The 23,775-nt window shown below is 51.1% G+C and overlaps 2 protein-coding genes across 2 annotated transcripts in view; both read left to right on the plus strand.

The window, feature by feature from the left end:
• Window positions 1-16,315, plus strand: part of LOC136994107 (olfactory receptor 14C36-like) — a gene marked incomplete at its 5' end in the record, with an annotated part of 94,653 nt that extends 78,338 nt beyond the window's left edge. The window contains 4 exons of the mRNA XM_067310359.1: window positions 13,803-13,952; window positions 14,159-14,289; window positions 14,713-14,860; window positions 16,190-16,315. Of these exons, the coding sequence (XP_067166460.1) occupies window positions 13,803-13,952; window positions 14,159-14,289; window positions 14,713-14,860; window positions 16,190-16,315 (555 nt within the window). The remainder of the gene's footprint in view (window positions 1-13,802; window positions 13,953-14,158; window positions 14,290-14,712; window positions 14,861-16,189) is intronic.
• A 6,263-nt stretch (window positions 16,316-22,578) lies between these two features.
• LOC136994108 (olfactory receptor 5AP2-like) lies at window positions 22,579-23,541 on the plus strand. Its single transcript, XM_067310360.1, has one exon. The coding sequence runs from the start codon at window positions 22,579-22,581 to the stop codon at window positions 23,539-23,541; it is 963 nt and encodes a 320-aa protein (XP_067166461.1).
• Window positions 23,542-23,775: the final 234 nt, after the last annotated feature.

Here is a 23,775-nt window from a genome sequence, read left to right on the forward strand (position 1 = left end):
CCTCTGCCCAGCGCCCTGTCCCGGTAGGTTTCTGTCGGGCAGAACAGAGCATGCAGAGGGTGGGGTGGGGTCTGTGAGCACCGTCAGGGAAAAGACATTGGGATAGAGAAGGAGCTGCCAGCAGGGACAGCTCCAGGCAGTGAGATGGGCAGGGAATGAGAGGGAACTGCAAAGAGAATCGCCATGGGAGGAAGGATTTGGGCAAGTCATGGTCAGTCCCTCTGACGCAGACACCTTCCTCTGAGCCAGTCCCCTGTGTCTCTGCTCCCACCCAGCAGATCCTCTGCCCTGACAGCCATGGAGTGCAGGCCATGGGCCACCTTTTCTGCAGCCAGACCTGCGGCAGAGGAGAGAGGCCCCTGTCCTGCCACGGGCCCATTTTGTGCTGCCCAACAAAGGGGCTGAGAGCGACTGCCCTGCAGTGTTGCTGTCTTTGAGGTGTCATGTCCAGCTGGGGAAGATGAAAGCTTTCCTGAGTGCCCATCTGTCTCTCTCTCCTTGCCTCCCTTTGCAGCAGCATCACTGTGTTGCTCCTTCTTTGCCCTCCTGGCCTTGCTGCTCCTGCTCTTCCCTTGGGCTGCCTGGGATTGGGGAGTTTCAGCTGCAGTTCAGACAGCTGCTCTGCAAGCTGTGCAACAGAGGGGTGTGTGTAGGAGTAAGCTGTCCCCAGCCCCCCAAACCCTGTGATGCTCCAGGAAATGCAATGCAAGGGGTTGGCAAATTAGTTGACCTTGTCATGCTCTTCATCACTCTCTCCGGATCTGGCCTGAGAGAGAAGAATGTGGAGATCTTCCCCTAAAACCTGAAGTCCTCGGCTCTCAGCTCAGTCCCCTTTCTTTCTGAGAGAAACTTGTGACTGTGAGTGTCCTTTAGGTGAGTGAGGTGCAAGCGCAAGGCCATGAGGGGCAAAACTCATGGACAGACCACATCCTGTGACTCTCTACAAAGTCACAGTGAGCCCTTATTTCCTCTTGGGATGCACAGATGCTCATCCTCAGAGCAGTTGAAATGCCAAAGGTTTCTACCCTGTCAAAGAATGCTCCCACGGTGAGATGGAGATATCTAAAAGTTAATATCTAATCAGACACCTCTGCTGAAGATTATATTCGAGAGGAAAATAGATGCCAAAATGTTGAATAGTCTTTCCACATAAGGGGTAGATATAATGTGCTGCAGGATGCGTACATCAGAGCTAGTCACTCCCCATTTGCACTACAGAGGAAGAGCAGATGGTAAATTGGTGTGAGGAGAGGGTCTATCGCATTGGAATGGAGACATCCAGAAAGGGTCGGGCACCCGCTGCCTTCACATGAGAGTTTCCCTGCCTTGCTAGAATGGGAGCTGGTGTGGCTGCTTCAGATACAAACACCTCTGTTCAGGAGGGCAAGGCTGGGGGAGGTGAATCCCTCACAAGGATCTTCCCTTTCCAAGACAGCTGGCAGGAGAGCTTGTCAGAGTCCAATTCTCCCTGACCAGGTTCTTTTAGCTATTCCACACATGGATGGTGTAATGTTTAATATCAAAATTTACTTCTTTGGAGATATTGGACGTTACACGGGATTTTTGATTTAGCAGAGTGACACAGTAATATCCTTAAATCACAATACAAGTGTGAGTTACGCATAGCAAAATAGAGCAATTGCAGTATCAGTTCAATCACAATACCAGTGTGATCCCCATTACTGGTCTCTATACTGTGCTCACCGTAACAACACTGGGCATCAGTATATTGACATTCCCACTGTGTCACCGGCCTGACACTCCTTAGCTCAGCTCATGGAGCCCAAACCCCTCCTATCCCCACCAAAGAACTGGAAATATTTGTCACCTTCCTCCATTTACAACCCCCAGCAGAGCAGCACTGACTCCTCTGGAAATCGTTAGCAGAGGCCCCTGCTCTGCATGGCACACTCAGCCAGCACAAAGCGGAGCTTGAACCAGGGAGCTGAGCGAAGGTAAAGGAGAGAGGAAAAGTGGAAGATTCAATGAGAAAGGCAAAGGGTTTGTCTCGCAGAAGACTGCTCTAATTTGTCCCTGTCTTTTCCTCCTTGGACAGGCCCCCATGCCCAGCGTCAGCAAATGTCCAACAGCAGCTCCTTCAATGAGTTCCTCCTCCTGGCATTTGCAGATACGCGGCAGCTGCAGCTCTTGCACTTCTGGCTCTTCCTGGGCATCTACCTGGCTGCCCTCCTGGGCAACGGCCTCATCATCACAGCCGTAGCCTGCGACCACCGCCTCCACACCCCCATGTACTTCTTCTTCCTCAATCTCTCCCTCCTTGACCTTGGCACCATCTCCACCACTGTCCCCAAATCCATGGCCAACTCCCTGAGCAACACCAGGGCCATTTCCTACTGGGAATGTGCTGCACAGGTTTTTCATTTTAATTTTCTCTTGCCCACTGAGTATTTTGTTCTCACTGTCATGGCCTATGACCGCTTTGTTGCCATCTGCAAACCCCTGCACTACGGGACCATCATGAGCAGCAGAGCTTGTGTCAAAATGGCAGCAGCTGCCTGGACCACTGGTTTTCTCAATGCTCTCCTGCACACTGCTACCACATTTTCCATACCACTCTGCCAAGGCAATGTTGTGGAGCAGTTCTTCTGTGAAATTCCCCAGCTCCTCAAGCTCTCCTGCTCAGACTCCTTCCTCAGGGAAGTTGGAATTATTGTGGTTAGTCTTTGTTTAGTGTTTGGGTGTTTTGTTTTCATTGTGCTGTCCTATGTGCAGATCTTCACAGTTGTGCTGAGGATCCCCTCTGAGCAGGGCCGGCACAAAGCCTTCTCCATGTGCCTCCCTCACCTGGCCGTGGTGTCCCTGTTTGTCAGCACTGTGATGTTTGCCTACCTGAAGCCCCCCTCCTTCTCCTCCCCAATTCTGAATCTGTTGGTGTCTGTTCTCTATGCAGTGGTGCCTCCAACAGTGAACCCCCTCATCTACAGCATGAGGAACAAGGAGCTCAAGGACACACTGAAGAAACTGGTTCAACTGCTACTACTTCAGCAGCAATAAGGTGCCCATCTCTCCTCACAAGGGATTTCCAATTTACCTCAGGCAACTCTTGTGCTTTGGGCATTCTGCCTGTGATAGTCATTTGTACACAAATTCTTGAATTCATCCCACTTCTCCAGAGGCACAAACCCTGTCTGCCAAATTGATTAGTCAGTGGGGATTGGATTTGGAGACTGACTCATTGTAATAAAAATGTCCATGTTTTCCCATGATGAAACACTGGAAATTGTCAGGGAGGTTGTGAATCTCAGGAGAAGAAATTTTCATCTACCCCTCAAGCTGGTGTACCACTGCTTTGTCTGTTATGCTAAGGACTTAATCTCAGGAAGCGTTCACATATTTCCCCACATCCTGATTAAATTGATCATTTCTAAAGTCATCTTTGCAGCAGACTGTCTGGACATAGGCACTTTCCCTTGTTTCCCACTTTTCCTTCTCTCCTTTCTCTTTATTCCTTCAGACACCTCTGCTCTCTCTAGGCGCTGCTCTGATGTTCGGGGAGTGTAAAGCTTGCCTCATCTTTCAGGAGGCTAATTGTCTCTTTAGACAATGCCTTAACTGGGTTTTTCCTCTATCCTTTCCCATCAATCTGTCTAAAACATTTCTACTAAGGCTGTCCCTTGTGGAAAGTGCACCTCCCTGGAGGCAGCCTGGACTTGAAACACAGTTTAGGAGTTTATTTTGTTTTTCATTCAACTCCATCATGTTTTACTTTTGCTGGATCCCAATAAAGAAGAACCCTTCTGTGTCTATTTGCAGCTAGTTCTCGAAGGAAAGCAGGTGGGAATTGGTGCATAGGAGCTGTAACATTCAGCTACAGACTTGAGTGGAAGAAAGCTTCGATTTTAACCAGAGTGAGGTAGGTCCCCAGTGGCTGATGAGAGAAATGGCAGGGCTGGGGAGGTGAGGAGCAAGGCTGTTCGTACATGTCTCCTGTCAGAAATACTGCTTTTCTCACACATCACGATTCCTTAGGAGACCCTCTGAGTCACTATGAGTTGGAGAATGTGGCTATCACTTATTTTGTAAGCTGAAAAGTAAAGAAAACGTTACCAGCAGAAATCCTTTCTTTTTTTTTTTTTTTTGGTGCTCATTGAAATCTTCCTCTTGTAAAGACACTCCTGAAACCTCTCCAATTAGCCACACGAGGACTGGAGGAAATTATGGGGATAGACAGGGCTTGTTAGGGCTTTTTGAATTTGAATGACCCTCGGGTGTATTTGGTGCTGAGTCCATGAACGTCAGATTCTGCGAGGAGACTGAACAAACCTCTCAAGAAGTTGAATTCAGAAGCCAGTCCCAAAGCCTCGAGGAGCATTAATGGGTCCCCCTGAGGGCCATTACTCTCAGAGCCTCTCTGGGGGCTGATTAGAGTAGAAAGTTGTAGGCTCTGATTGCAGGTAGGCAAAGGAAATGTGCAGGTGGCTCTGATGCCAAGTCACCCTTGATGTGTTTCATCATACAACATGGCCAAGCAGTGACACCCAGCCCCTGGGTAGGGTGATCCCTTCCCTCACACTTTGCTCAGGCCTCTTTGTGGGGGCAGTGTGGGGGTGTGCAACACTGAGTTAGGGACAACAAGATGGCATCTCCCAGGCCTGCCCTGGGAGGCAGGAGGAGGAAAAAAGGCCTCTACTGCCCTTAGCCTTCACTTCACCAGGATAATGTAGCCCAGGTCCCTCAGCCTCCCTCTACAGGTCATGTGCTGCAGGCAATAAGCACCATCTTGGCAGACCTCCCAAGATGAGCACGCACCACAGGTTCATATGGCATCCCTCGTAATGTGCAGGCCCTTCTCCTCAGGGTCACTCCCCCAAGGCAGCACCTGCCACTTCCCCTTGCACAACTTCAGCAGGCTTCTGTTGGCCTCATCTCCAAGCTTCTCCAGCTCCCTCTCCACTCAAGCTCCTTTCTGTCAGCTCTGAATGTGTGCGTGCAGATGCCTCCTGCCATCTTGCCAGGCCTCTCACAGGATAACAGCATGACGAACTGCAGGACACTACAGATAATAAAGGGGGTAGTATTTTAAAGGAAGTGCTGGCAATGGTGGAAATGAGCATGGCAACCATCTCGGAGAAGGCAAAGGAAGGTACAAAGGCAGCAAAAGCAGGGTCAATGGGGACAGGGTAAAGAGAGGTGGTCTGATTGCATGGGAGGAGATCAGGGTGGTAAAGGAGAAGAGCTTGTAAGGTGGAAAAGAGGGGAAAATGCAATGAAAGTTGAAGCAAATGAAAACCCGGGGCTATGTGGGTGTACCTGCTAAGCAGCCCTGAATCTGAACTACTCTGACCAGAGCAGCACAAGACAGTAAGAGGAATGTTTTGCCTAAGGTCAACAAGAGAAGACCCGGGGTGGAAGGAAATGCCAAATGCTTCAGGCTGGAAGGGACCTCAGGTTGTCTCTAGCCCAACCTCCTTCTCACAGCAGGCTCAGCTATCAGCTCCAAAGAGGGTGATGAGGCCTCCAGTCATTTAGGTCCATTCTGGACAAGCAGTCCTTCATCATTAAGTCTTGATTCATTCTCTCATTCTCCTGCCATGAATCCCTGTAAAATCCTGTTTCACTATTGCTGGCAACCTTGAATTGGGAAGCTGCTCCAAGTCGCTCCAAAAGCCTTCCCTTCTGCAGGCTGAACAAAGTCATTCCCTCAGCCTCTCCTCACAGGGCAAGTGCAATCAGGTTGGTCAGGAATGATTTATGTTCAGTCAATCCATGCCGAGTGTTCCCAGGCACCTTCTTCTCCTTCACGTGCCCAGAAAGGTGATCCAAGATGAACCGCTCCATGACACACTCCTCACTCAAGTGAGGCTGAACAGCCTGCAGTTCCCTGGGTTGTCCTTGTGGCCTTTTTCGAAGATGGGCACAACATATCCCTTTTTCTGGTCATTGGGACCTCCCCTGATCTCCACAGCCTTTCAAAGATGATGGCCATTGGCCTTGCTATGACAGTGGCCAGCTCCCTAAGTGTCCTCGGATGCAGCCCATCCAGTCCCATAGACTTGTATGGGTTGAGTTCTTGCAAGTCATCCTTCGCTCAACCCTCGGGCACTGCATATGGGTTTTCTTATCTCGAGTCCTGACTCTAGGCATAACAGCCTGGGACACCTTGTTGGTGATGCCTGAAGCCAAGTAGGCACTGAGCTCCTCAGACTTACCTGCATCTGCTGTTCCAAGATTCCCTAGCCATTCAGCACAGAGCCCATGTGTTCCTTGTTTACTCTTTCCCTGTCACTGAGGCAGTAGCAGCTCTCCTTCATGCCCTTGACATCCCCTGCAAGTGTCTATCCTAGAGGAGCTTTGGCTTCCCAAACACCAACCCTAATTTCTAGACAATAATACACTGTTTAGTCCAGCTGTTGTCCTGAGATGTCTACTGAGTATTGGTATGGACCATCTTTGCGCTTGGTGGGTGCTGTTCACAGAATCACAGAATGGTTGAGGTTGGAAGGGACCTCTGGAGATCATCTAGTCCAACCGCCCTGCTCAAGCAGCGTCACCTAGAGCAAATTGCACAGGATCGAATCCAGGCGTGTTTTGAATATCTCCAGAGAAGGAGACTCCACAACCTCTCTGGGCAACCTGCTCCAGTGCTCTGTCACCCTCACAGTGAAAAAGTATTTCCTCATGTTCAGATGGAACTTCCTGTGTTTCAGTTTGTGCCCATTGCCTTGCGTCCTGTCTCTGGGCACCACAGAAAAGAGTCTGGCTCCATCCTCTTGACACCCTCCCTTCAGATATTTGTACACATTGATAAGATCTCCTCTCAGCCTTCTCTTCTCTAGGCTAAACAGGCCAAGCTCTCTCAGTCTTTCCTCATAAGAGAGATGCTCTAGTCCCCTCATCATCTTTGTAGCCCTTCGCTGGACTTGCTCCAGTAGTGCCACATCCCTCTTTCACCGGGGAGCCCAGAGCTGGAAACAGTACTGCAGATGTGACCTTAACAGGACTGAGGAGAGGGGGAAGATCACCTCCCTCGACCTGCTGGCAATACTCTTCCTGATGCACCCCAGGATACCTTTGGCCTTTTGGACACAAGGGCACATTGCTGCCTCATGCTTAACTTGGTGTCCACCAGCACTCCCAGGTCCTTCTCTGCAGAGCTGCTTTCCAGCAGGTCAGCCCCCAACCTGTACTGGTGCATGGGGTTATTCCTCCCCAGGTGCAGGACCCTGCACTTGCTTTTTTGAACTTCATGAGGTTCCTCTGCGCCCACCTCTCCAGCCTGTCCAGGTCTCTCTGAATGGCAGCACAGCCCTCTGGTGTATTGGCCACTCCTCCCAGTTTTGTATCATCAGCAAACTCGCTGAGGGTGCACTCTGTGCCTTCATGCAGGTCATTGATGAAGAAGTTGAACAAAACTGGACCCAGTACTGACCCCTGGGGGACACCACTAGCTACAGGCCTCCAACTGGACTCTGCGCTGCTGATCACAACCCTCAGCGCTCTGCCATTCAGCCAGTTCTCAATCCACCTCACTGTCCACTCATCTAACCCACACTTCCTGAGCTTCCCTATGAGGATGTTATGGGAGACAGTGTCAAAAGCCTTGCTGAAGTCAGGGGAGACAACATCCACTGCTCTCCCCTCATCTACCCAGCCAGTCATTCCATCAGAGAAGGCTATCAGGTTGCTGAAACATGATTTCCCCTTTTGGTGAAGCCATGCTGACCACTCCTGATCACCTTCTTGTCCTCCACATGCTTGGAGATGGCCTCTAGCATGAGCTGCTCCATCACCTTTGCAGGGATGCAGGTGAGGCTGACTGGCCTGTAGTTCCCTGGGTCCTCCTTCTTGCCCTTTTGGAAGACTGGGGTGACATTGGCCTTCTTCCAGTCCTCAGGCACCTCTTCTGTTCTCCAGGACCTTTCAAAGAGGATGCAGAGTGGCCTAGCAATAACATGCGCCAGCTCCCTCAGCACTCGTGGGTGCATCCCATCAGGGCCCATGGATTTGTGGGTGTCAAGTTTGCTTAAATGATCTCTAACCCGATCCTCCTCCACCAAGGGAAAGTCTTCCTCTCTCCAGACTTTCTCTCTTGCCTCCAGGATCAGGGGTTCCTGAGGGGTGGCCTCAGCAGTAAAGACTGAAGCAAAGAAAGCATTCAGTAACTCTGCCTTCTCTGCATCCTTCGTCACCAGGGCACCCACCCCATTCAGCAAAGGGCCCACATTTTCCCTAGTCTTCCTCTTGCTACTGATGTCTTTGAAGAAGCCCTTCTTGCTGTCCTTGACATCTCTAGCCAGATTTAATTCCCAACGGGCCTTAGCCTTCCTCCTCGCATCCCTGCATACTCTGACAACATTCCTATATTCCTCCCAAGTGGCCTGTCCCCCTTTCCACTTTCTGTAGACTTCCTTCTTCTGGTTGAGTTTTGCCAGGAGCTCCTTGCTCATCCATGCAGGTCTCCTACCTCCTTTGCTTGACTTCCTACTCATAGGGATGCACCGCTCTTGAGCTTGGAAGAAGTGATGTTTGAATATTAACCAGCTCTCTTGAACACCCCTTCCTTCTAGGGCCCTCACCCATGGGATTCCTCCAAGTAGGTCCCTGAAGAGGCCAAAGTTTGCTCTCCTGAACTCCAGGGTTGCGATCCTACTTGGTGCCCTGCTGCCTCCTCGCAGGATCCTGAACTCCACCATCTCATGGTCACTGCAGCCAAGGCTGCCCCTGACCTTCACATCTTCCACCAGTCCTTCTTTGTTTGTTAGTACAAGGTCCAGCAGCACACCTCTCCTTGTTGGCTCCTCCACCACCTGTGTCAAGAAGTTGTCACCAATGCTCTGCAGGAACCTCCGGGACTGTTTGTGCCTAGCTGTGTTATCTCTCCAGCAGATATCAGGGTGGTTGAAATCCCCCATGAGAACCAGGGCCTGGGATCATGAGGCTACTTCCAGTTGTCTGTAGAAGGCCTCATCGACTTCCTCTTCCTGATCAGGTGGCCTGTAGTAAACACCCACAACAGTGTCAGCCATGCTAGCCTGCCCTTTCATCCTTACCCAGAAGCTCTCGACTCGCTCTTCATCCACCCCTAGGCAGAGCTCAATGAATTCCAGTTGCTCTCTCACATAAAGAGCAACTCCACCACCTCGCTTTCCTGGCCTGTCTTTCCTAAAAAGCATGCAGCCATCCATGACAGCACTCCAGTCATGCGAGCTATCCCACCATGTCTCTGTAATGGCAATGAGATCATGGCCCTGCGACCGCACACACATCTCTTGTTCTTCCTGTTTATTCCCCATGCTGCGTGCATTGGTGTACAGGCCCTTCAGAGAGGTAATTGAACCTGCAGGTTTCCCAGGAGGGATACTGGGTGGATGGGATGTTGCTGGATTTAAGATGTTGCATCTCTTTAAGGTCACATTATCTGCGTGGAGTATTACTAGTTCATAGCAATGAGCTCTCCGTGGGGACAGTGCTTGAGTAGCATATTGTTTCATTAACAGTTCTACTTTATGTGGCACATACACAGTCACTGGGTGACCCAAAACTACAGGTCGTGTTTTTTCAATAAGGGCTGCTGTAGCTGCTATCGCTCTGATGCATCCTGGAGTGCCTTTGATTACCGCATCTAGTTGGGTGAAGTAATAGGCCACTGGCCTACGATGAGGACCTAGGTTTTGAGTGAGTACTCCACTTGCTACTCCCTGTCGTTCATGACTGAATAATTCAAATGCCTTACTATAATCTGGTAGTCCTAGAGCCAGGGCTGAGACCAACACCCTTTTTACAGATGTTAAAGCTTTCTCTTTTTCTGGACTCCAGGTCAAAGGCTCTGTCTCCTCCTTTTTTGTTGCCTGGACCAAAGGTTTGGTAAGCTCTCCCAACCCAGGAATCCATGGTCGGCAAAATCCTACAGCTCCTAAAAATCCCCTGAGTTGCTTTTTTGTCATAGGATGGGGCATATCAAGAATTGCCTTTACTCGTTCTGGATCAATTAATCTGTGTCTTTCCTTCAAGATAAACCCCAAATATTTTACCTCTTGTTGACACAGCTGGAGCTTGGACGGAGATGCTCGATGCCCTTTCTCTGCAAGAGCGTTACATAGAGAAACAGAGTCTTTCAAACAAATCTCATAATCTTTACTTGCTAATAACAAATCATCCACATATTGTATTAACACTGAACATCCTGAAAGTTCGATATCTGCAAGATCATTTTAAAGTGTACGCGAAAAAATAGTCAGAGACCCAGTAAATCCCCGTGGTAGTCTAGTCCAAGTTAATTGTTGTCCCTTCCAATGAAGGCAAAAAGATCTTGGCTGTCCTCAGCTACTGGTATACTAAAAAAAGGCTGCACTTAAATCAATCACGGTAAAATAAGTTGCCCAATGGGGTATCTGTAATAATATAGTTGATGGGTCAGGAACTACTGGATGTGGAGCAATTACATGTTGGTTTATAACTCTTTAGTCTTTTACAAACCGATACTCTGGATCGCCATCAGAATCCTGCCTATTTTTTCTCACTGGCAGAATCGGGGTGTTGTATGGGGATTCAAAACTCTAAAGACACCCAATTTTAAATAGTGGTCAATTTGCTTTTGCATACTCTTCTCTGCTTCCTTTGGGATAGGGTATTGTTTAACCGCGGGAGGTAATCCCCCCTTTGTTTTGATCGAGACTGCACTAGCTGATTTCAATAGTCCAACATCCATTCCTGAAGAGCTCCATAACTTTCCAGGAACTGATTCTAAACCTGTCGGAATTTGCAGATTAGTTGACTCTGGTTCTGGTGGCTCAGCCAGAACACATGAGCCCATTATTACTAATTTCATCCCTTCCGGCTGTAAGCAGATCTGAGTGTCCAAGGCTTGTAAGAGATCCCTCCCTAAAAGGCAACAGGGTGAATCCATGGAAATTATGACATGTCCCCACACTCCTTTACCTCCAATAGTGAGCAATAAGGGCTTAGTTAATGTTCGTTTGCCTTTTCCCATTACTCCCTGTACTGTTATTTTATCTGATGACTTACATCCTTTAGGCTCAAAATTCAGAAGAGAAAGGGTAGCTCCGGTATCCACGGAGAAGGGAATTTCTTGACCTGCTATATTTGCCATTATCTGCCCCCTGAAGTCCAAATCTATATCCCATGAATTTACCCCAATTCCCACAGTATTTTCTGGGTCTCCCATCTCCTGTCATTGTGGGCTGGCTGGGAATTGCCTGGTGTCATTCCCAGTACTCGACTGTCTCATGCCGTCCCCTCTATTCCCGGGCATGCGGGGCTTCACAGGACGTTCCCTCTTCCAGTGCCCTTGTTCCCTGCAAGAATGGCAGTAATCATTAACTCCTAAGCGTACAATATGTTTGCTTTGATTCTGTCTATCTTCTCCGGCCCTTACTCGCCCCCTTCCTCTAGTTTCTTTAAACCTGTCTCTTAACGCAGCCACTAACACACTCACTTCCTCTTTCTTTTGTCATCTCTTCTCTTTCCCCTTCTCTTCAGCTCGACCATTATATACAAATGTGGCTAAACGTACTATTTCGTCCATAGACTTCCCTGGCCAGTCAGGAACATGTTTAGAAAAATACTTTTTAATGCCCGAGGCTGTTTGATCTACAAATGTGGAAACTATTAGAGGCCTGTTAGCCTCGGCTTCTGGGTCTATCCCCCCTCCAAACATTCGGATTTGTTTAAATAGTCTGGAAAGGAAAGCTGAGGGCTGTTCCTCAGGTTGTTGCTGACACTCCCTTATTTTAGGACCAATTCACAGTCTTTTGTCCTACCAAACATATAGCTTCTTCTAAGCCTTGTTTGGCTAATTGCAACTGCCGGTAAGCTGCCTCTACATTATAATTCCACCCGGGGTCCACAGCCGGCCAGGCTGTTCGAGCAGCTGCAACACCCCCTTGTTCTGTCCAGCGACAACTTGCATCCAGAATTGAGTGAGTGAACAAGGCTTCAAGGAGCATTTGCACATCCCCCCCAGGCAGGATCATACGCCCACACTATTCCTCTTACGATTTGTAACACTTTCTATGAATCTTCCCGAAGCCTGGGAGTTTGTTGACTCCATGCAATCCAATCTTGGGGGCCCCAGGATGAGTAAATTTGCATTGTAGCTACCCGAGGTGCCCCGTCCAGACCTGGCGGGGGCTCTCCTGGCACAGGAACGACATGCGAAGGAGTTTGAGAGGCGGAGGAGGAAGGCAAGGAGGGGGTATAGAGAATTTGAAGCAGAGGATAGCACATAGGGTGGAGCGGTTTCCACATGATTTTTAGCAGCTGCACTACTTGCAGCATTCTGAGAAAAATTTTTCTTTGCCCAGCTGTCCCATACACACCAATAATCCATTTGTCTGGGGAACCTGTCCTCCAAATGGTGACGCAGGAAAGTTAACTCCTGATGATCAAAGGTTCCCTGCGGCAGCCATTGTTTCGCTGGGTCACCAGCCTTTGTCAGGAACGGCCAATCCTCCTGACATAGTTGGATCAAACTTTTTTTTTTTTCTTTTTCTTAGGTTCTTGGTACCATCAATCTTACTCTAGTTTTGCAAAATTTCAGCTAAGGGTGTCCCCTTTTCTATGCCGGACTTATTTCCCATATTGAGTTCCTGAAAAGTGCGTCTTACGCTGATCAGGCAGCGCACTTCCTTATAATATACCTTTTTTTTTTTCTCCCCTCAGCAACACCCGAATTTAAATTTTCATTACCCCCTGCAGCCGGCATGTTTACACTCTCTCTCTCTCACTCTCTCTCTGGGAACCGCACTCACACCACCCGAGTCTTTGACTGCTAGGACTGCTGTCCCTTCACAGTGGGCAGCTCTGTCAGCTGACGGGTGCCCCCTTCGGTTCCCAGGTCACACGCACTCACACTAGTCACAGTAACTCTAAGTTAGTCTTGCAGTGCGCCTTACGCTGATCAGGCTGCGCACTCCCCCCTTCCAGCCAGGGTGAGACGGGACTCGAACCCTCTCAAACCCTGGGGGTGGGACTTGAACCCACTCAAACCCTGGGGGTGGGACTCGAACCCACTCTGCCTAGAATGTAGTACCTGGTACGCCTTACAGTGATCAGCCTGTGTACCCCTTACAGTGCCCTTTGTTACCAAACCAGAATTTAGAATTTAGGCAGGAATTTAAGACTCACCCTCTCGGTGCCTCCCGTTGCCAGAGATCCCAGGTGAACTCACCCGATGGCACCAGATGATCGTTTGGAGACGAGAGGCCCCGACGGTGGTCGCCTAGGGTCCCATCGGGGGTGCCAAACTGTTATGGAAAATTAGGCTCGCCAGCCACCATAACAGGGTCCGACCCTAGGTTCCCGCTGAGGCAGAAGTTCAAAGTCAGATTGGAGAGAAACAAAATTTAATGATACACGTGCGGTAATTACAGCTCGAGCTGGGTGCCTCCGAAGAGGGACCCCGAACAAAGAAACTCCTGGGCAATTATACCCTTACAATCTAAATTCTCCACCCCTCAAGTGATAGTTTGGACCAATAGTAATAGTTAGGTCTGGGGTCTTCCCCTTCTTCCTTGGGCCCCTTCATCGTCTCTAGGCAGGCTGCTGCTTTTCTTATCTTCAAGAATGCTACTCCTGCTTCACTCCAAGTGTCACAGCAGCAGCTCCAGCCTTGCTGGCCACCACCTGCAGAACCAGTGCACTGTGACCCTGACCCCAGCCTCCCTCCCTTGGCCTGATGGCCTTCTGTCCACATGCCCCATGGTGCCACTGCTCAGCACAGCATCTACTCCCAGCTCTCCTGGGGCCATGGTGCCAGCATTGCCCCGCTCCTCCCTCTCACAAAGCGTGGCATTTCTTCCCTCACCTCCTTTCTCCCATAGCTGTTTGTGAAAGACCTGCAGCCTTCCGAGAGGACAGACATTGTTGTCACAGCCATTGAGGGCATGAGGAACTGCAGCACCTGCAGCATGGTGGTGGCTACCCACATGCTAAAAATGTTCATGCTGGACACTGTCTCTCTGCTGGAAGATGTAAGCAGCCTGCGGCTGGTGTGCCTGGGGCTTGAGCCCTCTGGGGCATTGCTTTCCCCGCCAGACCCAGGGTTCTTGGGCACCTGACAGCCTTTGAAGGCAGCAAGGAGTGGGGGGAGTGATGGAGAGGGAAGGAGATCTCAGTGGGGGCTGGGGTAATGGCTGCTCTCTGGCAGCAGCCCCACTCTCACCCATGTCTCTTCCAGGTGCCACAGATCATAAGGTGCCTCTACAGGAGCCTGAAGTACATCAGGGAGTTGGCAGCCTGGGTCGCCCTAAACAGGACCCTTTGCCAGCTGGCTTCCTCGAACCCTGATGAGATGATCGTGAGCTTGCGGTACTGCTCCCCACTCTGCAACAGATGTGGCGCCCGTCAGCCTCGAGAGTTCATCCCATGGGGAGAAGGGCCCAAAGATGGTGAGAGCCAAGGAGATCTCCAGGACACCCCTGAGGGACAGGGCTGTCTGTCTCTCCCACCATTTCCCAGCCCTGGTGCACCAAGCAGGCCTTCAGGAGCCAGAGCTGACCAAGTGTCCATGCCTTCAGCCCCAGAGTGCAGCTGCCATGCTCCCTGCCTGCCCCACAAGGGACTTCAGCTTGGTCATGTCCTGCCTGCCTGGGCAGAACTCTCTTGGGGCTCCCAGTGAGGAGGGGATTGGCAGGGGCAGGGCTGCCGCACAGCCGGGAACCTCCAGGGCTTGCCCAGGCTATGGCACTGTGGCCAAGGAGGCACCACTGAGAGAGTGCTCTGGGCCTGCAGCACTGCTGTGACCATGTGGAAGGCGATGATGGCTAAGCCCACGGCTGCGACGGACATGCTGCGGGAGCTGCTGAGCTTGCTGGAGGACCAGCTGCTGCGCAAGCAGTCCAGCCCCGACAGGGACAACACCCACATTCTTCCCCTGCCTGTGAGTTACCAGACGAGGCCTCGCTTGCCCCAGGCTGTCACCTGCCTCTCTGGGTCCCCTCTCCCCTCCCGGTGTGCCCCCAAGCAGGGACCTCTCCTGGGCCGATGGATACAACACGCCCAGTGCCAGACCTCCGACTGCCAGCACACAGGGCTGCTGAATCCTGCTTGTGCCTCTCTGCACGCAAACACCTAGGCTGGCTATGCCCAGGCAGTCTCCATCCTACACTGTCCCTGCATCTGCCGACCTTGCTCAGCAGGCTGGAAACCCAGGCTAGGGTTGGGGCAAAGTTAGGGGCTGGAGTAGGGCTCCTGCAAAACCTGGGCAGGCAGCAAGGCCTGGGACAGGGACCCTGGCAGAGCCTGCATGATACATGAGACCTCCCCGATGATGGTCATGCTGACCCAGGAAGGCAGCTGAGCGAAGCCATGCTGGCAGCCTGGGGCTTGACAGGAGGTGGTGGGTCACCCAGTGGCTTGGACTTTGCTGGCAATCAGGAGGTGCAGTGGCTGCTCCCAACTCCCCGCTGACCCATTCAGCTGCCCCAAGTCTTTCGTGCCAGGCGCTTGGCTGTGCTGCACAGGGAAAAAGGCTCCAGTACCCACTGGGAAGAGCTCCCACTGCTGGCATCTCTCGGCTGTGCCCGGCAGAGATCCAGTCCCAGCACCAAGCAAGCCAGCTCCAAATGGCATCAGTTGTGAGAATGCTGTGCCCAGATTCCCACTGAGAGGGACAATGAGCCAGAACGCAGGACCAGGCTAACGCAGCCAGCTGCTCCTGGGCCTAGAGGCAGCAGCCTTCCTCCATACAGAGGAGGCCCTCCATATATCAGGGCCCACTTGGAGATTTGTTCTCTGCACTGCACCCTCTGTGGCCAAGCCATGGCGTGTGCAGATTCCTGGCCCTGGACACTGAGCCCTGATGGGAAATCAGCAACCACAGCACTTTTGGCAGCCGGGGGGGGGGGTGTCTTTCCTTGCATCACAAAAGGAAGTTGTCTTTCACACAGGCAAGGAAAATGCAGAGCCTCCTCCCAGACATCATGGAGTGGCTGTAGGGTGCTCACAGGGACATGTGTGTGGAAAGCCTGATGTTGCTGAGAAGCATCCACAGCTACTTGGAAATGAAGGGGTCCAACCCCATTGCTCTGCAGCTGGCTGAGAAGCTTCTGCCATGTTTTGATGGTGTAAGGCTAGCGGGAGAGCCAGGGGCTCTCCTCACATGTCCAAGGGTCTAAATGCATGGTTATGGGTGCTGTGTGTCCCTCTGCACATGTGCCCATTGCCACATGAATTTGCGCTTCCTGCCACAGGCCCTGCTGCCTGTCAGGAAACCTTCTGTGGCTTCATGAGCAGTCAAAGGCTGAAAAAGGAAACAGTGGAGCCATTGCTGAATGGAGTTGGAGGCGTAGTGAGAGTGGACACACAGAATGCTGAGGAAGACCTCCGTGATTAGCGCAAAAGCTCAAGAAGGAGAACTGTGGATGAAGATCCGGCAGTGCATGAGGATTGACTCAGCTGTGAGAACTCGACATCTCAGGTCCATGGGACTCAGCGGGCTGCATCTGACCATGCTGAGAAAACTGGACAGCATCCTTTCCCAATGGCAGGAGGAAAGCAATGTTTGCACCCTTCTTCAAAAAAGGCCAAAAGCATGATCCAAGGAACAGCAGGCTGGTTGTTTGTTCAGTCCATCTTCACTTCAGTCCCCGGGGAAATCATGGAGTGAATCCTCTTGGAAAACCACTGGGCACATAGAGGAGAATGTGCCTGTGAACCGTCATCATGGATTTCCCAAGGATTAATCATGCCTGGCCAACCTGATTGCCTGCTAGGATAAAACAGCTGGATTTGTGGAGGAGGGGAGAGCAGTGAATGCCACTTAAAGTTTTCTTTAGCAGGACTTTTCACAATACTCCTGTATGAAAGTCAGGACGTGATAGTCTAGGTGGGTGGATGCCCAGAGGAACGAAACACTGGTTAGGTGACTGTGCTCAGAATAGGGAGGTGGATGGGTTGTACTGTCCCTGGGGGCCATAAAGAAGTGGAATCTTTCAGGGGTCTGTCCTGGGACCTGCCCTGTTTTACAACATTATCAGTCACCTGGGAGAGGCCTGCACATGACAAGAAATCAGGAGGACTGGTCTATACGCTCAAGGACATGGCAGCTACCAGAAGGACCTAGAGAGGCCAACAGGATCCTCATGGAATTCAGAAAAGGACTGTCTAAGAAATTCTCAGTACTTTGGGGTTACATCACAGCAGAAGCTTCATTTACCATAGCTAGCTGTAGGAGAGAGCACATGGTGGCAACGACGACAATAAGCCTCACCGGTGTGGTCTCTGCATGCCACCAGGAACAAGGCCTTTTATGTGCTTTCTCACATATTTGAGAAACATTTTAACCCATCAAAAGTCATAATCAAAAGCCTTTCCTTTTATGGAATGCTATAGTTATACATCCCTTGCACCTCAAGGCCAGTTGGATCCGGTTTTGACTGGTGACTCTGCTTACAGCTCGTCTGTGAAGGAAAGTGCTAGAAGAGTTAAGAAACATCCACATTATGCCCCAGCAAAGATTGTCTTTTAAATTGCCAAACAGCAGGTGAACCCCCAAATAGATTACCTAGTCTGTATACTTACACAGACTACCACAGGACGATTCCAGATCCTCCCCTTCGGAAGGAAGACCTCTTGCAGTCATTCAGGCTGGGGACAGACTGGCCGGGAGCAGCTCTGTGGAGAAGGCCATGGCCGTCATGGTGCCCAGCAAGGTGGACATGAGCCAGCAGTGTGCCCATGCAGCAAGGGAGGCCAACAGCATCCTGGGCTGTGTGACCAAGCGAGGTGATCACTCCCCATGACTCAGTGCTTGTTAGACACAGTAGAGTGCACACCAGAGCACTCTAGATTACTGTGTCCAGTTTCAGGCCCGCAATATAGAAAAGACATTGACAAACTGGAGTGAGTTCAGTAGAGGGTCATGAAGAAGCTCAGGGTGTTACAGCACTTGCCCTGTGAGGAGAGCTGAAGGAAGAGGGCTTGTTCAGCCTGGAGGAAAGATGGCTTTGAGGACAGTAATTGAAGCTTCCCAATACCTATGATGTGGTTATAATGGTGTTAGAGCCAGGCCCTTCACAGTAGTGCACTGTGGGTGGACAAGAGACAACAAGCAGAAGTTGAAAGGAGAGTGGTTCAGATTGGGCAGAGGTAGCATTTGTTTCACCAGGAGGGTAGTCAAGCATTGGAAGAGGTTGCCCAGAGAGGTTGTGCAGTCTCCATCCTTGGAGGTTTTCAAGGCTTTATGGGATAAAGCTCTGAGCGACGTAGTCTGACGTCAACCTGACCCTTCCTGGAGCAGCAGGTGGAACTATGGACATCTGGATGTCCCTTCCAACACAAATTATTATTCGATTTTATGATACATGTTTCTGTGACCATTTCTGACACTCCTGGGTACTAGAGAAAGTCTGAGAGAGTGTGGAGAGGTGACACGGAGCTTCAAGGTGATTCCCAGACTTCCCAAAAGGCAGCTGGAGGCCAGAGACACACTACAAGGGCCAGGGAGAGGGAAAGGTCTCCTGCACATCAGCACTCCTGAAGGGATGAGGAGAGCATGCGTCAAGCTCCAGTGCGCACAGCTGTGTTGGCACTTATACTGAAATGACTGTGATTCTCATTAAAAAACCCCAGTCCTCCCACTGAGGCAAATGTCTCTTGTCCTTAGAAGCCACAGCACAAATGTCTGCATCCATGGGTCCACGTTCCCCTCCCCTTCCAGCCAGAGCAGTGGCTGAAGAGACTGCATCTCGTGACACGCAAGTCCAACACGATTAAGAGGAATCAGACCTCCTGCAGCTTACGTTTGTGCCACAACAGGAGAAAAGGAGGCCCCTGGGCACCTTCCAGGAAGGAGAGATGGGCCTGAACCAGGAGGACATGTCAGTAGCTCTGATCCTTTCAACCCCCAACACGCCAGGCCCCTGTGCCTCAGAGACAGGTTAGGGGGCTCTCTCCCCTCGGGGGACAGAGCCTGGCACCCCAGGGGGACTCACCCCATTGCCCAGGACGAGTCTCCATGGCTGGGAGGAAATGCCTGTGGCTCAGCCTCTTCCTCCCTGCTGACCATTGCGGGAGGCTGGAGGGACCAAGTCAGGCGATCAGGGCTCTCTAAACCTGAGAGAGTCAGTGAATAGACAGTTGCCTGCAGGGAGGGGAAGGGAATCCCATGTCATGGCATCTCTCCTGGTTCTGCTTCATGAGACTGGAGGAGTCCTAGCACTGCCTTCTTCAGTTCCTTTTCAAAAGAGCATGACCCAGAGTTGAAATGACCCAGAAGTATGAAGAAAGGAAGCCTTGCCAGAGGAATTTACAAAGTTCTAACCAAATCAGAGGTTCCAGTCTCCTTTGAGAGCCAATTATGCATTGCTCGCTCTCTGCAATCCTTGGGGAGAGCTGAGCTGTGGCAGGAACCTTCAAAGATTCGTTTCTGCTATAAACCTCAGGACATTCTGGTACTCCTGGGGTCTCCCTGCAGGAACAGCTGGAAGAAGATGGCAATGGCAGAACAACGCCTGAGCCTTGGTTTGGGGTTTGCAGAGAGTTCAGGGGAGACAAGGATGTGATGGGGAAGTTGCAGAGGGTGGGACCCCGACCTTGATCGCCATTCTGAGGCACCATCAGCGCAGAGGTCACCCCTGCGTGCCGACGGTTGGAGGTTGGTGCTAGATGTCCTGAGACAAGTCAGGGTGCTATTTATTTTGCTGCTGGGTGTTTGCAAAGGGAAAGTTTGCGAGTGAGATCACAGTTTCAGTCCTGTCCTTTCCTTCTTGTCTCCCCACCCAGCTCCCTCCTTCCCCCAGACTCCCCCCGCACCCGAGTCCCTGGCACTGCAGAGCAGAGATCCTGGGGTGGGACTGGGGATGCTGACTTACAGCTGGGCTGCTGGTGTGTTGGAGCCAACCCCAGGGCATTAACCCACCTCAGCTGGGATGGAGGAACAGTCTGGGCAGGGAGTCTTTCCTACTCTCCTTCCATCTATCATTTTCTCTCCTTCTCTGTGTCTCTTTTGCTCTCGATCTCTGCTTCCCTTCTGCTGCCTCTCTGTCTCCCTGTTTTTCTGTCTCTGTCTCTTGTCTATCTTTCTTCTCTCCGTCATTCAAAGACCTGTAATTTTGGTGTGAGACTCTCAGATTTTTCAGCACTGACTCTCACCCACCCAGGCAGAGGCTTGGGGATGTCAGCCATTCTGTAGCGATGCTGGTGACCTCTCCTAACGCTGTCATTATCACCTGCAGAAGCAATTCATCCCGGTTGAGAAGGTGAGTGTAAAGTCAGTTTGGGGGAGTGTGGCTGTTTGGAGGGACTCATCCCTCCCGGGAACCCTCTAGGCAAGCTGGGTGTCTGCCTTTGGCGTCTCTAAGTCACTGTAATAGGTCTAATGGCAGCTGAAGGGAATCATCAGGGAAATGATTTTCTCCTTCCCTGTTTTTGTGAACCCCCCCAGGAAGGGCACTGGGCGGAGGGCTGCGTGTCTCAGGCACAGACTTTCCGTGACCAGGCATTCAGGCATGTCCTGGGCACCACCATGCCTCTGACCTTGCTCCTGTCCCCCTCACCCCAGCACACTGGGGCCCCCCCTGCCAGTGCCCAGCAGTGCTGAGCAGGGAGCCCCATGAGCACAGCTGTCCATGCTGAGGTCCAGCTGCTGGGCTGTGGTGTTCAGGCAGGCAGCCCCTGAACCCTCCGGAACCACCGCTGAGGAGGAAAAGATGTCAAGCCAATGATCTTCCCTGTGCTTTTCCCTTGCTCCCTGCAAAAAGTTTCTTCTTCTCACTTTTCTCCCCAGAGAGGCTCCAATGAGGAGATTCTAGCTATCGACTGAGACAGTCCACTGTGAAGTCCTTTGTGCATCTCTGCTTGAAACCCTTGATCAGAGCTATGTCCGTGTAAAAAGCTGGGCTGCCTAGGAACAATCTTTTCTCCTCCAAAAAGAAAAGAGCTACAGAGAGCCAGGACCACTCCGCCTTTGCAGGGCTGATTGTTTTTGTGCAAGGAGAAAAGGTGCCTGGCATGATATGCTTTCACCTTAGGAATCCTTTTGGGAGTGGGATTTCCTTTTCCCCCCTCTCTGAGATATCTGTTTCAGGCCTTAGAGTGGAAGGATCTCTTTCCTCGACATCTCAGCTGGGTGCTAAGGGGATAACTTTGAACACGGTTAACAAGGCTGTCTCAGCTCGAGCAGGAGGACATTCCCTGTTAATGTCAAAGTATAAAGAAGTGACTCAGTGGGGCAGCTCACGCCTGTGGTCAAAAGGGGATGCTCCTCAGATGAGTGGTTTTCCCCTCTGGGAAATCCTGTTTCTCGCCATGGAGCCAATAAAGGGAATGTCAATGGATGTTCATCCATCAGCTGTCGATGTTGTTTTTCTCAGCTTCAGTAAGGCTTTTGACCCTGCCTCCCGTAGCATGCTCATAGACAACCTGATTAAATGTGGCTAGATAAGTAGACCATGAGGTGGACTGAAAACGGGCTGGACTGCTGGGTTCAGAGGGTTGTGATCAGTGGCACAAAGTCCAGCTGGAGGCCACTCACTAGTGGTGTCCCCCAGGGTCAACACTGGGGCCAATACTGTTTAACATCTTCATTATTGACTTGAGTGATGAGACCGAATGTACCTTCAGCAAATTTTCAAACGATACAAACCTGGGAGGAGTGGCTGATACACCAGGTGATTGTGCTGCCATTTAGAGGGACCTTGACAGACTGGAAAAACGGGCAGAGAGGGACTTCGTGAAGTTCAATAAATGGAAGTGTGAAGTCCTGCACCTGAGGAGAAATAAATCCATGCACAAGCACACTCTGGGGGCTGACAAGCTGGAGAGCAGCTTTGCAGAGAAGGACCTGGGTGTCCTGGTGGACAAGTTGAACATGAACCAGCCATGCACCCTTGCGGCAAAGGTGGTCAACAGTATCCTGGGCTGCTTTAGGGAGAGCATTGCCAGCAGGTCAGGGGAGGGGATCCTTCCCCTCTGCTCAGCTCTGGTGAGGTCTCATCTGGAGTACTGTGTCCAGTTCTGACTCCCAAGTACAAGACATGGACTTTCTGGAGCAAGTCCAGCAAAGGGCCACAAAGATGATTGCGGTTACTGGAGTATCTCTAATACGAGGAGAGGCTGGGAGAGCTGGGACTGTTCAGCCTGGTGAAGAGAAGACTTAGGGGGGAGTTTATCAATGTGTATAAATATCTGAAGGGAGGGTGTCAAGAGGACAGGGCCAGACTCTGCTCACTGGTGCCCAGTGCCAGGATGAGAGGCAATGGACACGAACAGAAACACAGGAAATTCCATCTGAACATAAGAAAACTTCTTCACTGTGAGGGTGGTTGAACACTGGAACAGGTGGTCTAGAGAAGCGGTGGAATCTCCATCCTTGAGATACTCAGTACCTGACTGGACATGGTCTTGGGCAACCTGCAGTAGCTGACTGCTTGAGCAGGGGGGTTAGACCAGATGGTCTGCATAGGTCCCTTCCAACCTCAACTATTCTGTGACTCTGGGATTCTTTAGTGTTTTTTTTTTTTTTTTTTTCTCTGAGTGCAGAATCACGTGACTATTCTTCTGGCAAAAACTTTCTATCCAATGTTTTAATACAGAAAGAAATATTCTTTTTTTACAGGCCTCCTTCTTGAAAGCAGGAAAAAGAAAGACAGATCTATGATGCTGATGGAGAAATGGGAATGGGACAATGGGACATCACCGATGGAGTTCCTCCTGCTGGGAATGGGGAATATCCCAGCACTCCAGAGACTACTCTTCCTCCTCTCGCTCATGATCTACTTGATGTGTGTGGTTGGGAATATCCTCATCGTTGTGCTGGTGGTTGCAGACCGGCATCTTCATACCCCCATGTACTTCTTCCTGGGCAATCTGTCCTCCTTGGAGATCTGCTACAGCTCCACCATCCTGCCTCGACTGCTGGCCAGCCTCCTGACCGAGAACAAGACCATCTCCGTTCAGGGCTGTATTGCTCAGTTCTATTTCTTTGGCGGTTTTGCAGCTGCAGAGTGTTACCTGCTGGCCATGATGTCCTACGATCGGTACTTGGCCATATGCCAGCCCTTGCTCTATGCCAGCCTCATGACCTGGAAGGTCTGTTTCCAGATGGCGGCTGGGTCTTGGCTAACGGGATTCCTTATCCCTACAGCAGTGACTCCTTTCTTGGCCCAGCTGAAGTTTTGCCGCCCCGAGGCAATAGACCACTTCTTCTGTGATCTTACCCCATTGCTGGAGCTTGCCTGCAGTGACACCAGGAAGGTCAGGCTCGTTGCTTTCATATTCGGCTTCTTGGATGTGGTCCTCCCCTTTCTGTTCACGCTGGCCTCCTACATGTGCATCATAGCTGCCATCCTGAGGATCCCATCCAGCGTGGGCAGGCAGAAGGCCTTCTCCACCTGCTCCTCTCACCTCACCGTTGTCACTGTTTTCTATGGCACCCTCATCATTGTCTACATGCTGCCCAGAACCCCCCGGCTAAGGCAGCTCAACAAAGTGTTCTCCTTTTTCTACACTGTCCTCACGCCCCTGGTCAATCCCCTCATCTACAGCCTGCGGAACAGGGAGGTCAGGGAGGCCCTCAGAGAAGCGCTCAGGAAAGCTCTGGCTTTCACCCAGAGCTCATAGCAGTTGTGCACTATTGTGTAAATAAAGACAATAAAGTAGTGTTGCTACCGGTGGGAAATTTTGCAACCTTGTCATCTTTTTTCTCTAGTGAGGGCAAATTCATGGCTTAGGGGTCAGGTTCTCCACGGATCTCAACTCCTTTTTCTGTCTGCAGTAGGGGGCCTTGGGAGTCACATCTCGGTTGATGGTGTTTTCCACCGGGGCACATTACTGACTCCTCTTCAGCTTCCTCAT

Source organism: Apteryx mantelli, chromosome 24 (genome assembly GCF_036417845.1).
Source record: "Apteryx mantelli isolate bAptMan1 chromosome 24, bAptMan1.hap1, whole genome shotgun sequence".
NCBI classification, from domain to species: Eukaryota; Metazoa; Chordata; class Aves; order Apterygiformes; family Apterygidae; genus Apteryx; species Apteryx mantelli.

Excerpts from the sequence above, each read along its gene's own strand:
- LOC136994108 (XM_067310360.1), top strand. The coding sequence starts at position 22,579 with ATGCTGATGGAGAAATGGGAATGGGACAATGGGACATCACCGATGGAG.